Source organism: Pristis pectinata, chromosome 1 (genome assembly GCF_009764475.1).
Source record: "Pristis pectinata isolate sPriPec2 chromosome 1, sPriPec2.1.pri, whole genome shotgun sequence".
NCBI lineage: Eukaryota > Metazoa > Chordata > Chondrichthyes > Rhinopristiformes > Pristidae > Pristis > Pristis pectinata.
The window spans coordinates 4,896,292-4,913,905 of record NC_067405.1 but is presented as its reverse complement, the minus strand read 5'-3'; the positions used below and the strand labels follow the sequence as shown (position 1 = coordinate 4,913,905).

General features: G+C 48.8%; 1 protein-coding gene across 1 annotated transcript in view; it reads right to left on the bottom strand.

Moving 5' to 3' along the window:
* The window catches only part of LOC127569516 (receptor-type tyrosine-protein phosphatase-like N), a 232,221-nt gene that overhangs the window by 124,564 nt on the left and 90,043 nt on the right, over positions 1-17,614 (bottom strand). The window contains exon 11 of the mRNA XM_052014237.1: positions 6,659-6,723. Within this exon, the coding sequence (XP_051870197.1) occupies positions 6,659-6,723 (65 nt within the window). The remainder of the gene's footprint in view (positions 1-6,658; positions 6,724-17,614) is intronic.

Below are 17,614 nucleotides of genomic sequence, written 5' to 3'. Positions count from 1 at the left end.
GTGTGGGTAAAATGGTTGGAAATTGCCCAGCTGGGGCTGACAAATCAATGCAGATCTATCACAGTTTTGGATGGGGGTGGGGGGGGGGTGAATCTTATTTAAACCTACTGGATACTGAAAGGCCTGGATAGAGTGGATGTGGAGAGGAGGTTTCCATCAGTGGGAGAGTCCAGGGTCCGAGGGCAAAGTCTCAGGATAAAGGGACGTCCCTTTAAAACTGAGATGAGAAGGAATTCGTTGCCACAGAGGGCTGCGAAGGCCAAGCCATTGGCAGAGGTTGACAGGTTCTTGATTGGTAAGGGGGTTTAGGGTTATAGGGAGAAGGCAGGAGAATGGGGTTGAAAAAAAGATCGGCCATGTTTGAATGGCGGAGCAGACTCGATGGGCTGAATGGCCTAATTCTGCTCCTATGTCTCATGGTCTTATGGTCTAAACACGATGCTGAATTAAACTAATTCTCTTCTGCCTGCACATGATCCACATCCCTCCATTCCCTGCATATCCATGTGTCTAACAGCTTCTGTTGTATCTGCCTCCAACACCATCCCCGGCAGCCCATTCCAGGCACCCACCACTCTCTGTGTAAAACAACTTACTCTGCACATCTTCGTTAAGCTTTCCCCCTTGCACCCAATATGCATGCCCTCTAGTATTAGACATTTCTATTCTGAGTAAAGGATTTTATCTACCCTATCTATGCCTCTCATAACTTCATAAAATTATAGGTCTCCCCTCAGCCTCTGACACTCCAGAGAAAACAACCCAAGTTTGCCCAACCTCTCCTTGTAGCTCATACCCTCTAATCCAGGCAGCATCCCGGTGAACCTCTTCTGCACCCTCTCCAAAGCCTCCACATCCTTCCTGTAATGGGGCATCCAAAAATGCACACCATGCTCCAAGTGCGGCCTAACCCAAAGTTTTATACAGCTGCAACATGACTTCTTGACTCTTATACTCAAGGCCCCAACCAATGAGGCAAGCGTGCCGTATGCCTTCTTTACCACCCTATCTACTTGGGTGGTCACTTTCTGTGTCTGTACATTGATTCCATGTGGCCACACTGGCTACACAATTCTCCCGATCTGGAAACTCCACCGCACCGTCACACTGGGGTGGGGCAGGGAAAGGGAGAGGGCCAAATTCCCACCCCTCTTTGTGCGAGGTAGTACCTTTATTTTTCTTTATTCCTTTACTTTTTGGGGTCTGATCAAGGCCGCACTTACTGCCCATCCCTCACTGACCTTGAGAAGGTGGTAGTGAGTTGCCTTCTTGCACTGCTGCAGTCCTCCTGGCACCAATACTCAATACAAGAGGGCATGGCTTTAAGGTAATGGGTGGGAAGTTCAAGGGAGATGTCAGAGGGAGGTTTTTCACCCAGTGAGTGGTTGGTGCATGGAGTGCGCTGCCTGGGGTAGTGGTGGAGGCTGGTATACCGGTCAAGTTCAAGAGATTGTTAGGTAAGCATATGGAGGAATTTAAAATAGGGGGATATGTGGGAGGAAGGGGTTAGATAGTCTTAGGCGAGGTTTAAAGGTTGGCACAACATGGTGGGCCGAAGGGCCTGTTTTGTGCTGTGTTGTTCTATGGTTCTATGGAAGGTGCTCCCACTGTGCTGTTGGGGAGGGAGTTCCAGGATTGAGACCTTGTGACGCTGAAGGAACGGTGATACATTTCCAAGTGGGGATGGTGCGCCACGTGGAGAGGAACCTGCAGGTGGTGGTGATTCCTGCATTGTTGTCCTTCTCCTTCTTGCTGGTGGAGACCATGGGGTTAAGAGACGCTGTCAGAGTATCATGAGTGAGCAACTGCAGTGCGTTCTGTGGATTGCGCACACTGCACCCGTGGAGGAGGCGATGAACGTGAAGGGTGGTGGATGGGGTGCCGATCGAGTGGAAGGCTTTGTCTTGGATGGTGTCGAGCTTCTTGGCGCTGAACTCATCCAGGCAGGTGGAGAATTTTCCGTTACTTGCGCCTCGTGAATGATAGAAAGGTCTTGGGAGTGTCAGGGGGTGAATCACTCATCTCTTTCCATTGAACTGTTTGCTTTGGACTCCCAAAGGAGTTTCCACCTTTTCCATCTCTGGAGGACGGGAACTTGTAACTGAAGCCAAGGTTCCTTGAGCACGGCTGAGCCCTTGAGGGAGTCGATATTTACCTAACCTTAGAAGAAGTCACCCATTCACTTGTGGCCCTTAACCTTCACTGGCATGGCCTCTGTGAATTTTCTCAACATCCTCGAGGAGAAGACACTACAACTGAATGACTCAGAAGAATTCTCAGTTCATGTAGCTGGCAGTTATTGTGCATTCAAAATGGACCAGAAGGGGTGAGATTTTCTTTCCTGAAGACACTCAGCTCTTCATTGGGGTTGTCAACAAAGATTCTGGGCTCAAGTTTATTTGATCCAGGAATGTTTCAACCCAAATGAGCTGGGGAGGTGAACCTCAGGCTAAAGAAATTTGGCATGTCTCTTTTGACCCTCACCAATTTTTAAAGATGCACCAGAGAAAGCATCTGATCCGGATGCATCACGGCTTGGTACGGCAATTGCTCTGCCCGAGACAACAGGAAACTGCAGAGAGTTGTGGACACAGCCCAGCACATTATGGAAACCAGCCTCCCCTCCATGGACTCTGTCTACACTTCTCGCTGCCTCAGTAAAGCAGCCAACACAATCGAAGACCCCACCCACCCTGGACATTCTCTCTTCTCCCCGCCTCCCATCGGGCAGAAGATACAAAAGCCTGAAAGCACGTACCACCAGGCTCAAGGACAGCTTCTAACCCGCTGTTATAAGACTATTGAACGTTTCCCTGGTACGATAAGATGGACTCTTGACCTCACAATCTACCTCATCGTGGCCTTGCACCTTATTGTCTGCCTGCACTGCACTTTCTCTGTAACTGTAACACTTTATTCTGCATTCTGTTATTGTTTTCCCCTGTACTACCTCAGTGCACTGTTGTAATGCAATGATCTGTATGGATGGCACGCAAAACAAAGTTATTCACTGTACCTCGGTACATGTGACAATAATAAACCAACTTACTAATTTTTATGAACGAGATAAATGTGAGGCATGAACCAGACTGAGCTCCTTTCTCATGGGGGCAGCATGAGGCACCAAACAATGGGTGAGGTACCTTTAACATCTGCCCTCTTTGACCTAACATTTGGTGATATAGAGTCACAGAATCATATAGCAGGTTGTTGTGGCCCAACCTGTCCACGACGACCGTGATGTCTACCCACACTTCTCCCATTTGCCCGCAGTAGCCCCATATCCCTCCACTCATTTCCTATCCAAGTACTTGTCCAAGTGCCTTCTAACCACTGCAATTGTATCTCCCTCCACCACTTCCTCTGGCACCTGTCCTCGTGTGTGGATCAATACACGTCATTGGGGAATTACGGAAATGTCAAACAGTATTAATGATTCTCTTGTGGAATTAACCTCTTGTTCAATACTCACTCGAGGTGTATAAAATCATGTGTGTGGTATAGACAGGGTGAATGCACACAGTCTGTTTCCCAGGGTTGGGGAATCAAGAACTAGAGGGCACAGGTTAAAGGTGAGAGGGGAGAGATTTAATAGGAACTTGAGGGGCAACTTTTTCACCCAGAGGGTGGTCAGTGTAGGGAACGAGCTGCCAGAGGAAGTGGTTGAGGCCACACTTAAAAGGTACTTAGGTACATGGATAGGAAAGGTTTAGAGGGATATGGGCCAAATGGGACGAGCTTAGATGGGAATCTTGGTCAGCAGGGACCAGTTGGGCCAAAGGGCCTGCTTCCGTGCTGTATGACTCTACGAATGCCTTGGAATATTTTTTTGTAACCACTTTATAGGAGTTAAATGAATGGAAGTTATAATTAAAATAAAAATAGCATTTTATTGACGAGGTTTGTAAAGAATCTTAAACATCCAATCTTACCCGAACAATGGAGCTGGAGCCAGGCCTGGCACAGTGCCAACTGGAATATATTCTTTGCCTTTTATGAGGTCACTGTGCGCGAGGTGTCCACACCTCCCCAATCAGTGTAACACAATGGGTGAGAGGGGCAGGCAACCATTAGAGCACCAGTAAACGTGTCAACCCCTCTTTGTTCAACTCAGTCTGTGTAACTGTTGCAGTGCACAGAGGGGCGAGGGTGAGTGTGAGAGTGCTTGTGTACAGAGAGTGTTTGTAAAGGGTGTGTGTATGTGTGTGTGTGTGTCTGCACAAAGGGTGTGAGTGCAAAAGCCATGTGTGTGAGGGCTTTTTTCCTCTGTAGGGTATAATTTATGTATAACATACTCTGCATGTCGTCTGAATCTAGGTGCCTGTGACACTGCTGCAAGCAAGTTTCTCACTGTACCTGTACCTCACCGTACTTGTGCACATGACAATAGACTCAACTTGAACTTGATGGGTGCACGCACGGGTGTGTGGGAGGGGCGTGTGTGTACCAGAGCACAGAAGGGAGGCATGTGCTGTGAGCAATGCATGCTTGTGTGCATACAAGGGTTGCAGGTGGGAAGGGTGTGTGCGTAGGAAGCACGTGTGCAAAGTCACATGTATGTGAGAGACACACTTGTGTGTGCATGTACATGCATGCACGTGACAGGGATTTATGCAGGAGGCACGCGCATACAAGGTGTGCATGCAGGAGGGGCATGTATGGCTCAATTAACCTTAGCACCCTCCGCACCCAAGTGTCGCAGATCCGACCCCTGGGGCGGCACCTGACAGGAGCAGAATGTAGCAAATGGGGCGTCGAGATAGTTAGGGGGGCAATGGAGGCAAATGGACTCAGTGGGGGGGGGGGTGGAGATGAGAGGGGGCACAACATGTCAGCATACAGGAGCGAGATGAGTGTAGCCCCCATCAACAACCTCTCACTCAACAGCAGTGAAACTAAAGAGCTGCTTGTTGACTTCAGGAAGGGAAAGGAGGGCGAACATGCACCAGTCTACATTGGGGGATTGGCAGTGGAGAGAGTCAGCAGCTTTAAATTCCTGGGCGTTAACATATCGGATGACCTGTCCTGGGCCCAGCACATAGTTGCGATCACAAGGAAGGTGCACAAGCGACTTTACTTTCTTTGAAGGTTAAGGGGGTTCGGCTTGTCACCGAACACTCTAACAAACTTCTACAAAACTTTTGAAAGTATCCTGACTGGTTGCATCATGGTCTGGGACGGCAATTCAAATACGCAGGAACACAAGAAGCTGCAGAGGGCAGTGGACTCAGCCCAATACATCACGGGCACATCCCTCCCCACCATCGAGAGTATCTACAGGAGGCGCTGCCTCATGAAGGCAACATCCATCATCAAAGATCCCCACCATCCAGGCCATGCCATCTTCTCGCAGCTCCCATCAAGTAGGAGGTACAGAAGCCTGAAGTCCCACACCACCAGGTTCAGGAACAGCTACTTCCCTTCAACTATTCGGTTCTTGAACCAACCGGCACAACCCTAATCACTACCTCAGTATAGCAACACTATGACTACTTTTGCACTACAATGAACTTCATTTTGTTCTAATTGTGTACCTTCTGTAAAAATTGTTTAATTTATGTTTTTCTTGTGAATGCTGCTTATCTGGTGCTATGTGCCTGTGATGCTGCTGCAAGTTTTTCATTGCACCTGTGCACACATGGACTTGTGCCTATGACAGTAAACTCGACTTTGACTTTATTCACTGCTTGTGAGTAGGTGGGGCTGTGGAGAGATTTATTGTAGTCGGTCACCAATAAATCAAATCAAGAATCCTGGAGGAAGATCCTTCCACAGGGGGTGGAGGGAGTGAGGAACTCACTCTCACAGAAACAGGGTGGGTTAAGGGGAAGCTGGAGAGACACATGAGGGAGAGGGGGAGAGGGGGAGGGGAGAGGAATGGAGGGAGAGACCAAGGGGAGAGGTGCGGAGACTGACCATAAGACAAAGGAGCAGAAGTCGGCCATTCAGCCCATTGAGTCTGCTCCGCTATTCTATCATGAGCTGATCCATTCTCCCATTTAGCCCCACTCTCCCGCCTTCTCACCTTTGATGCCCTGGCTACTCAGATACCTATCAATCTCTGCCTTAAATACACCCAATGACTTTGCCTCCACAGCCGCCCGTGGCAACAAATTCCACAGATTCACCACTCCCTGGCTAAAGAAATTTCTCCGCATCTCTGTTCTGAATGGGCGCCCTTCAATCCTGAAGTCGTGCCCTCTTGTACTAGACTCCCCAACCACGGGAAACAACTTTGCCACATCTACTCTGTCCAGGTCTTTTAACATTCAAAATGTTTCTACAAGGTCCCCCTCCATTCTTCTGAACTCCAAGGAGTACAGCCCAAGAGCCGTCAAATGTTCCTCATATGTTAACCCTCTCATTCCTGCAATCATTCAAGTGAATCTTCTCTGAACCCTCTCCAACGTCAGCACATCCTTTCTTAAATAAGGAGCCCAAAACTGCACAAAGTACTCACTTCGGTGTTACACTAGTTTCGGTGCTGTCTGTCCCTTGAGCTCATGGAGAGTTGGAAAGGGCCTATTTGATCCGGAGGCGGCAGGAGAGCCAGTTCCTGTAGCCAGGACCCCCACTTGGCCTGCGGTCCTTGGAAGATGAGCTCCCCCCTCCTACCCCTCCATCGGCTGAGCGCTCAGAGATGGACATCACCACCTACCTCACCAACACCCGCCTGGATGATCTTCAGACCAGTCTCCGCTTCCAAATCGGCTTTGTCAGCAACTGCAGGGGAGAGAGGAGAGGAGTTCAGTACTGGGGGAAGGGGGAACACACACACACACACTGGTGACCCAGTAACCACACGTGCGGGTAGCACCTTGAGCAATTACATGGAGACACAAGACCCGCTGAATTCCTCAGGCATTTTGTGTGTTGCTCGAGCAATTACACGGTGCCACAAACGGCAGGCGTTATGTCCTCTGTCACGAGCTCATCCACACACACCAGCTGTACCCTGTTGCTGGCTCCTCATCCAACCTCTCACACAAGAAGACAAGAAATAGAAGCAGGAGTTGGCCATTCAGCCCCTCATTCCTGCTCTACAACTCAGTATCCTCCACCGACTCTGTCTACACTTCCCGCTGCTTCGGTAAAGCAGCCAACATAATCAAAGACCCCACCCACCCTGGACATTCTCTCTTCTCCCCTCTCCCATCAAGCAGAAGATACAAAAGCCTGAAAGCACGTACCACCAGGCTCAAGGACAGCTTCTATCCCGCTGTTATAAGACTATTGAACGGTCCCCTGGTACGATAAGATGGACTCTTGACCTCACAATCAACCTCGATATGGCCTTGCACCTTACTGTCTACCAGCAATGCCCTTCCCTGTAGCTGTGACACTTTACTCTGTATTCTGTTATTGTTTTTACGCTGTACTACCTTAATGCACTGTGTAATGAATTGATCTGTAGGAATGGTATGCAAGACAAGTTTTTCACTGTACCTCAGTACAAGTGACAATAATAAACCAATACCTTGCACCTTATTATCTGCCCGCACTGCACTTTCTCTGTAACTGTAACACTTTATCCTGCATTCTGTTATTGTTTTCCCTTGTACTACCTCAATGCACTGTGTAATGAATTGATCTGTATGAACAGTATGCAAGACAAGTTTTTCACTGTACCTTGGCACATGTGATACTAAGAAGCCAATTTACTAATTTACTTCAGTTGGACTGTACTTGGAGGACCATTTACTGTTCTGGTCTCCATAGTATTCAGCTGGACTTCAACTAGAGAACTGTACTATTTTGGGGTCTGGGGTTCAGTCAAACCACACTTGGAGTACAGTACACTGGTCTACATAGCTTTCAGTTGAACTACACTTGGGGTACCATCCAGTTTTCTGAGGATCTCCAGAGAGTTCAGTAGAGCCATACCTTACACTGTTCAGATCACTATGTATAATGAAAGGATGGAATGACACAGAGGTGATACCAGAACAGAGACAAGGTGATCAGTAACAATGGTCAAACAGGTTGGGGCTCCCTTGTTTTACAAAAGAGAAGGTTAGACTGGGCAGAGGTTTGTAAGATCAGAGGGAAGTGGCTCTAAAACCATTGCTTGCATTGGCGGTCATTCCTTAGACTTTTAATCAGTTAAAATGGATTGGAGGGTAGCTAATGTAAGCCCACCACTTAAGAAACAAAGGAGGGAGTGAGTGAACAGAATTAGAGAGCAGTCAGCCTGACGTCAATAGTGGGGAAATGGTAGAGTCCGTTAATAAAGATGCAATAACAGATCACTTGGAGAACCATTGGTCAAAGCCAGCACAGATATTTATAGTGGTAAATTGGTTTATTATAGTCACATGTACCGAGGTCCAGTCGAAAAACTTTGTCTTGCATGCCATTCAGCTAGATCATTTCATTACAACAGTACATTGAGATAGTACAAGGTAAAACAATAACAGAATGCAGAATAATGTGTTACAGTTACAGAGAAAGTGCAGTGCAGGCAGACAATAAGGTGCAAGGCCCTGACGAGATAGATTATGAGGCCAAGAGTCCAACATCGTACAAGGGGACCGTTCAAACAATGGAAGGGAAATCAATGTTTGACAAACTTACTGGAAGTTTTAGAATTGTAACTCGTAGACTGGATGGGGGAAAACCAGTGGATATGGGGTTTGGTACTTGAAGGGTTTTAACAAGGTCCCACGTAAGATGTTAGTGTGCAACATTAAAGGACATGGGTTGGGGGCAATGTACAGTCATGGATAGAGAACTGGTTGGTAGACAAGGAACGAAGCCTGGGAACAAATGGGTCCTCTCCCAAGTGGCGGGCTGTGAGTAATGGGGTATCTTATGATTCAGTGACTGGACACAGCTATTCACATTACATATTAATGAATTAGATTAGGGATTTAGATGTAACGAGACCTTGGGGTCAATGTACACCAGTCGAACAAAGTCAGCATCCAGGTGCATAGAACAGTACAGCATAGAACAGGCTCTTCAGCCCACAATGTTGTGCCGACATAGCTAATCCCTCCTACCTACAGAATGCCCATATCCCTCTATTTTCCTCTCATTCATGTGCCCATCCAAGCCCCTCTTAAAAGCCCCCAATGAGTTTGCCTCCACTACCCTATCAGGCAACGCATTCCAGGCATCCACCACTCTCTGAGTAAAAAGCTTACTCCTCACATCTCTTCTGAACCTACCCCCCCTCACCTTAAATGCATGCCCTCTGGTATTGGATTGCTCAATAATGGGAAAAAGATATTGTTTGTGCAGTAGAGTTTAATAAGGCAAATAATATATTGGCATTCATTATGGGAGGACTTGACTACAGGAGCAGGGATGTCTTATTGCAATTGTACACAGCTTGGTTGGACCATCCCTTGAGTATTGGATGCAGGTTTGGTCTCTCTACCTAAGGAAGGGTATTCTTGCTGTGGAGGGAGTGCAGTGGAGTTTCACCAGACTAACGGCTAAAGAGATCGAGTGATGCAGGGAAAAAGCAGCAACAGGGGACTGAAGGTGGATGATCAGTGATGACCATGTTGAATGGTAAAGTAGATGATGGGCTGAATGGTCTGCTCCCATTTTCTGTGCTTCTAAAAGGCATTGAGAGGAATATGGCAGATAGGGAGAACCAGGCCTGGTCTCATAAATGGAAGATAGATGCTCAGAAATCCATCGAGAATTTGAAAGAAAGGCTTTTTTATCCAGGAAGCTGTGAGACTGTAAATGATGAGCTTAACGTATGAGGAGCGTTTGATATCTCTGGGCCTGTACTCAATGGAGTTCAGAAGGATGAAGGATTGAAACCTACCAAATACTTAAAGGCCAAGAGTGGACGTGGAGAGGATGTTTCCATCAGGGGGAGAGTCTAGGATCCAAGGGCACAGCCTCAGAATAAAGGGACGTCCCTTTAGAACTGAGGTGAGGAGGAATTTCTTCAGCCAGAGGGTGGTGCATCTGTGGAACTCGTTGCCACTGAGAGCTGTGGAGGCCAAGTCATTGGGTGTATTTAAGGCAGAGATTGATAGGTTCTCGATTGGTAAGGGGGGGTTAAGGGTTACGAGGTGAAAGCGGGAGAATGGGATTGAAAAAAATCAGCCAGGATTGAATGGCGGGGCAGTGTTGATGGGCTGAATGGCCTAACTGTGCTCCTATATCTTATGGTCTTTTGGATGCCACTCCTACGGGAGGACTCGGGGGGAAGAGCAAAGAGGGTTTCAAGATGAAGAGAAACACAGGAGGGAGGGAGGAGATGGGGATGGGGAGGGGTGGAGAGAAAGAGGTCAGGGTGGGGCTCAAGGAATAGCAGGAAGCAGTTGCTTAACCGTTGTTTCAATGTCCCAACAGCCTTCACTGACTCTCTGAGAACACGCAGCTCGACCTTGGTCCCTGACGAAGGTCTGGTGAAAGGTCCAAGCCTAAGGAAGTCGTGCTGCAGCTGTATAAAACTTCAGTCAGACCGCACGTGGAGTATTGTGTGCAGTTCTGGTTGCCCCATTACAGGAAGAATGTGGAGACTATGGGAGGGTGCAGAAAGTCGTACAACACGGAAACAGGCCCTTCGGCCCAAGTGGTCCATGCCGACCAAGATGCCCCATCCAAGCGAGTCCCATTTGCCAGCATTTGGCCCATAACCTTCTAAACCTTTCCCATCCGTGTACCTGTCCAATTGTTACGGTACCTGTCTCAACCACCTCCTCTGGCAGCTGATTCCACATAGATAACATCCTTTGTGTAGAAAAGTTGCCCCTCAAGTTCCTATTAAATCTTTCCTCTCTCACCTTAAATCTGTGCCCTTGTTACCCCAACTCTGGGAAAAAGCCTGAGTGCATTCACTCAATGCAGGAGAGGTTCACCAGGGTGCTGTCTGGATTAGAGGGTATGAGCTATCAGGAGAGGTTGGACAAACTTGGGTTGTTCTCCCTAGACTGACGGAGATTGAGGGGAGACCTGATAGAGGTTTTTAAAACCATGAGAGGCATGGATAGAGTAGACAATCAGAATCTTTTCCCCAGGGTAGAAACGTCAAACACCAGAGGACAGGCTTTTAAGGTTAGAGGGGGGAAGTTTACAGGCGACGTGAGGGGCAAGTTTTTTTTTACGCAGAGAGTGGCAGGTGCTTGGAATGGGTTACCGGGGTAGTAGTGGAAGCAGGCAGTTTGGTGGTTTAAGAGACTTTTAGACAGACACATGAATACGAAGGGAATGGGGGGGATGTGGATGATACACAGGAGGAGGGCATTTAGTATAAATTGGCATCAAGATCGGCACAACATCGTGGGCCGAATGGCCTGTCCAGTGCTGTACTGTTCTCTGTCCTATGTTCTAAAGCCATAAAGTGAAGGAAAGCACTGGAATCCTTCAGCACCACACAACACCCTCCCCCCAAACTATGGGTAACAGACCCATTCCGAATTTCAGACAGGCAGGTTCAGAGTGGGAGGAGCATACAGACTGGTTGTGTGAGGGGGTGGGGAGGGGGAATGTTGCTGGATTATCAGACAAAGAGTTGGGGGCTCTGCCGGGGCGACTGTGACACTGGAGTGTCCCTGGCCCCTTGTTCCGAGTGTGGAGATGTTTAATTAATCCTCCTCACTCTCTGCAGCAGGTGTAGCAGGAGTTTGCCAGCACTTCTTGTGACCCAGATTCAACCTAAAGGTCACATCCATATTCAGCGGGAGTTCACAGAATACAGAATCCCTTTTCTAAACTGCTCTGTCAAGCGCTCACAGCCACCCGTTAATCGAAAACTGACAGTCGATGGCGTTGCTAACTGTGCAGTAATCACCCATGTTTCTTTATTAAGATTCCAGATGAATGAGGCGGAGAGAGGCATCCTCAATAGACCAAGACGCTCATTTCAGTACGAAACCGTCTGAAGCTCTTGCAGAAATTTGACCGCCCTCCCCCCCCTTCTCTCTGAGACGTGACTATTGCTGCTTTTTTTCTGTTGTGACTTGCATCTCCCTGGCCAAACTGGCTATTCGCGGGTCAGGGAGGCAGACAGCCAAGGGCTCCACCCCAAGCTGACTGCTTGCCCATCTTCCAGGGGCGATGTTTGTGCTCGGGTATCCCTTGAGAAAGAACACGCGGTGTCCACGGACACCATGGAGGTGTCTGGGACTGTTGGGCACCGCGGGGAATAAATTGCATCCTAGAAAGGAATAGGAATATTCTAATTTAGTTGGTGCTCATTATTGCTGTAGTTAATAGTGTTTTATTGTAGTATTGTCGCACTTGAAATAAACTTACTTTCGTAAAAAAAAACAGAGGTGTTCCTAGACCATTGGGCGCCACGGGGAATTAACTGCATCCTGGATCAGAGATGGTAATACTTTAATTTAGCTGAAATTTATTTATTGTTGTAGTTTGCAGTGATTTGTTGTAGCACTTGTAATAAACTTGTTTATGTAAAAATAGTAACTTGCATCTCTGTAGCACCCTCCCCAGCCAAGTGCTGATGCAGCGCTTTCTGGAGGGTGGCTGTTGTTGTAGGAGACCGGCAACTAACTAACACACAGCAAGATCCCACAGTCAGCCATGTGACAACGAGCCCATGACAATGTTGGTTGAGGGGTAAACCTTGGCCAGAGGATGCAGCGGAGAAAGCTGTTTGGAAGTACAGCTGTGATTTTGTTTTTCCACCCACTGTCTGTTGGGTATCTCGTGCAGAGCATGTCACCTCTTACAGCTCCCTGACACTGCGGCATGCTCTCAGCACTGCAACGCTCCCTCAGTAATGCCGCGCTCCCTCCTGCTGCAATGCTCCCTCAACACTGAAGTACTTCCCTCCGCAATGCAGCACTCCCTCAGCACCCCTTCCTGCTGCAACGCTCCCTCAGTGCTCCCTCTGCAATGCAGCGCTCCCTCCCGCTGCAACACTTCTTGTGCTCCCTTAACACTGAAACACTCCCATAGCAATGTAGATCTCCCTCCACACTGCAGACCTCCCTCAGCAATACAGTGCTCCCTCAGCACTCCCTCGCACTGCAGAGTTCCCTCCACACTGCAGCTCTCCCTCTGCATGCCCTCCGCAGTGCAGCACTCCCTCAGTATGCCCTCAGCACTGTGGTTCCGCACTCCCGCCTACTGCAGTGCTCCCTCAGCACTCCCTTGCACAGCAGAGTTCCCTCCACACTGCAGCTCTCCCTCCGCAGTACAGCACTCCCTCAGCACCGAGGCTCTGCTCCATCAGCACTTCCAGCCCAACTTTGGGCTCGAGTGCGTGGGGAGGACCTACAGACCCTCAACTCTCGAGGAGAAAGCGGTGGCCACTGCAGCACACCTGACACATCAGCGTTGTACAGCGTGGCCGCCCTGCACTCCTCGCCCGACTCTCGAGGCTCAGGGCAGCTGTGTTGAGCCCCGCACGCAGCCCTTGGATCGTGGCTGTGGGGTGGGGACAGACGGCCACCCAGGGACGTGGGGGAAAAGCCAGAGATGTCTGCTGAGTAACACACGCCTCTCCCTCCCCTCCACGTCAGAGGTGACTGCACCGTCCAAGGAGCGGAGGAGAGAGGAGGTAAACGTTCAGTGTGCGAGGACTTCCAGCACACGGAGTGCGAGACATTACAGCAGCTCCACCCCACACCTTGATATCGGACCCTATAAATGAGCAAGGGTGGCGGCTGCTCACCAGGCTCCGGACGCTAAAATGTCTTGACATCCCAATCTACCTCGCCATGACCCTTGTGCTTTATTTGTCTACCTGCACTGTACTTTCTCTGTAACTGTAACACTATATCCTGCATGGAGACACAAGAGACTGCAGATGCTGGAATATGGAGCAACAAACAATTTGCTGGGGGAACTCTGGGGCAACACACACACAAAATGCTGGAGGAACTCAGCGAGTCAGGCAGCATCTCTGGAGGGAAATGAACAGACGACAGTCCTGCATCAGGAGTGCTGCAGGGTTTCGACCCAAAACGTTGACAATTTTGTTCCTCCCACAGATGCAGTTCAACCCACTGAGCTCCACCAGCAGATCGTTTGTTGCTCTATATTCTGCATTCTGTTTTCCTTTTGTATTACCTCGATGTACTGATGTATAGAAATGATCCGCTGGATGGCAAGCAAACAGAAGTTTTTCACTGTACCTTGATACATGTGAAAATAATAAACCAATGTTACCAGAAGCATTTGAACATAGAACAGCGAACAATACAGCACAGAACAGGCCCTTCGGCCCACAATGTTCTGCCGACGTAGCTAATCCCTCCTACCTATAGAATGTCCATATCCCTCCATTTTCCTCTCATTCATGTGCCCATCCAAGCCCCTCTCAAAAGCCCCCAATGAAGTTGTCTCCACCACCCTATCAGGCAACGCATTCCAGGCATCCACCACTCTCTGAGTAAAAAACTTACCCCTCACGTCTGTTCTGAACCTACCCCCTCTCACCTTAAATGCATGCCCTCTGGTATTGGATTGCTCAATAATGGGAAAAAGATATTGCTTGTCCACCCTATCTATGCCCCTCATAATTTTATACACTTCCAACAGATCACCCCTCAGCCTCCACCGCTCCAGAGAAAAGACCCCAAGTTTGCCCAGCCTCTCCTGATAGCACATGCCCTCTAATCCAGGCAGCATCCTAGTAAACCTCCTCTGCACCCTCTCTAAAGCCTCGACATCCTTCCTATAGTGAGGTGACCAGAATTGCACGCAATACTCTAAATGCAGCCTAACCAGAGTTCTATAGAGATGCATCATAACTTCTTGACTCCTGTACTCAATACCTGGATTAATGAGAGCAAGCATTCCATAAGCCTTCTTAACGACCCTGTCTACCTGTGTAGCCACTTTCAATGAGCCATGGACTTGCACCCCAAGGTCTCTCTGCTCTTCAACATTGTTAAGACTCTTGCCTTAAGAGTGTACTGCCTCTTGACATTAGTCCTACCAAGGCACAACAGCTCACATTTATCCGGGTTAAACTCCATCTGCCATTTCTCTGCCCACATCTGCAACTGATCTATATCACGCAGTATCCATCGCCAGTCTTCTACATTGGCCATAGAATGAGGCCATCAACCCATCCAGTTTATGTCAGCCCTCTGCAATGCAATCCCTTCAGACCTAATCACCCACTCTTTTCCCAAATCCCAGAAAATTATCGCCCACCCTGTGAAGATTCAATTCCTGCATGCATTCCAGGATTGACTCTTAGCAGTGTGGAGGAACAGAGGGATATTGGGGCCCACATCCATAGATCCCTCAAAGTTGCCACACAGGTCGATAGGGTTGTTAAGGCGGCGTATGGAGTGTTGCCCTTCATTAGTCGGGGGATTGACTTCAAGAGCCACAAGGTAATGTTGCAGCTCTATAGAACTCTGGTGAGACCACACTTGGAGCATTGTGTTCAGTTCTGGTCACCTCGTTATAGGAAGGATGTGCACGCTTTAGAGAGGATGCTGAGGAGATCTACCAGGATGCTGTCTGGATTGGAGAGCATGTCTTATGAGGATAGGTTGAGTGAGCTAGGGCTTTTCTCTTTGGAGAGGAGGATGGGAGGTGACTTGATAGAGGTGTACAAGATGATAAGAGGCATAGATCGAGTGGACAGTCAGAGACTTTTTCCCAGGGCGGCAATGGCTAACACGAGGGGGCATAATCTTAAGGTGATTGGTGGAAGATATAAGGGGGATGTTACGGCTAAGTTTTTTCACACAGAGTGGTGGGTGCATGGAACACACTGCTGGCAGAGTTTAAAGGAGATGTGTGGGGCAAGTCTTTTTTACACAGAGGGTGGATGCTGGAACGTGGTGCTAGGGGAGGCAGTGGAAGCTGTTACATCAGCAATGTTTAAGAGACACTTAGACAGACACATGAACAGGCAGGGAATGGAGGGATATGAAACGTGTGCAGGCAGGTGGGATTAGTAACTTTGGCATCATGGTCAGTACAGACATAGTGGGCTGAAGGGCCTCTTCCTGCACTGTTCTATGTTCTATATCAGTGCGCGGTGCAAGTTTCTGTAACTTGGAATTACCCAATAGTTTCAGCACAGGAAGAGGCCATTCACCTCAGTGAGACAGTGCTGGCCCTTGGTAGACCGCTCCCGTTAATCCCATTCCCGCACTCCATCCCCATAGCCTTGCAAATTACTTATCCTTGCCTGCTGGTCTAGCTCCCTCTCAAAGGCCCTCATTGTCGCTGTGCTTAGTAAAAGCATTTCTCTCATGTCTTTACTCAATATTTTATATCTGTATCACTGGTCTTTGACCAATCGGCTAACGGGAACAACTTCCCTCTGTCCCCTCTCTACATGTGTCATGATCCTGTCCACCTCTATCCAATCTCCCAACCTTCTCTGCTCCAAGGAGAATGTCCCCAGCTTCTCCTGTCTAACCACTCATCTCTAGAACACTACCACTGAATTGCTTCCATGCCTTGGATTCATAGTCATACAGCACAGAAAGAGACCCTTCTGCCCAACCCGTCCCTGCCAACCAAGATGCCCATTTAAGCCCATCCTATTTGCCTGCATTTGGCCCATATCCCTCTCAACCCTTCCCATCCATGGACCTGTCCAAGTATCTTTACACACCGTAATTGAACCTATCTCTACCACTTCCTCTGGCAGCTCGTTCCACACACCCACCACCCTCTGTGTGAAAAGTCCCCTTTAAATCTTTCCCCTCTCACCTTAAAACTGTGCCCTCTAGTTTTAGACTCCCCTACCTTGTGGAAAAGACTGTAACTACCCACCCAAGCTACGCCTCTCATGATTTTATAAACCTCTACAAGGTCACCCCTCAGCCTCCTTCACTCCAGGGAAAACAGTCCCGGCCTGTCCAGTCCCTCCTTATAACTCAAGCCCTCCAGTCCTGGCAACATCCTTGTGGGCGGCACGGTAGTGTAGCGGTTAGCGTAATGCTGTTACAGTGCCAGCGACCCGGGTTCAATTCCCACCGCTGCCTGCAAGGAGTTTATACGTTCTCCCCGTGTCTGCGTGGGTTTCCTCCGGGTGCTCCGGTTTCCTCCTACATTCCAAAGACGTACGGGTTAGGAAGTCGTGGGCGTGCTATGTTGGCGCCAGAAGCGTGACGACACTTGCGGGCTGCCCCCAGAACACTCTACGCAAAAAGTGCATTTCACTGTGTGTTTTGATATACATGTGACTAATAAAGAAATATCTACATCTATCTATGAATCTTTCTTGCATCCTCTCTGGGTTAGTCACATCCTTCCTGTGGCCTTCTCCAGAATCATCACACCCTCGCTGAACTGAGCCATTGGCTACCATTGCACTTCCGCCACTGAGTACGCACGGTCTCTCCCGTGCTTTTGATGCAGGGCCCATGGAGGGGACTGGCTGAGGACATCTGATAGAAGTTTATAAAATTATGAGAGGCACAGATAGGGTAGGTAGTCAGTCTTTTCCCCCCCCCCCAGAGTAGAAATGTCTAATACTAGAGGCCATGCATTTAAGGTGAGAGGGGGAAAGTTCAAAGGAGATGTGCGGGGCAGGTTTTGTTTTACACCGAGAGTGGTGGGTGCCTGGAATGTGCTGTCAGGGGTGGTGCTGGAGGCAGATACAATTGTGGCACTTTAGATTGACATACGAACATGCAGGGAATGGAGGGTTGTGGATCATGTGCAGGCAGAAGGAATTTAGTTTAATTTGACGCCCTGT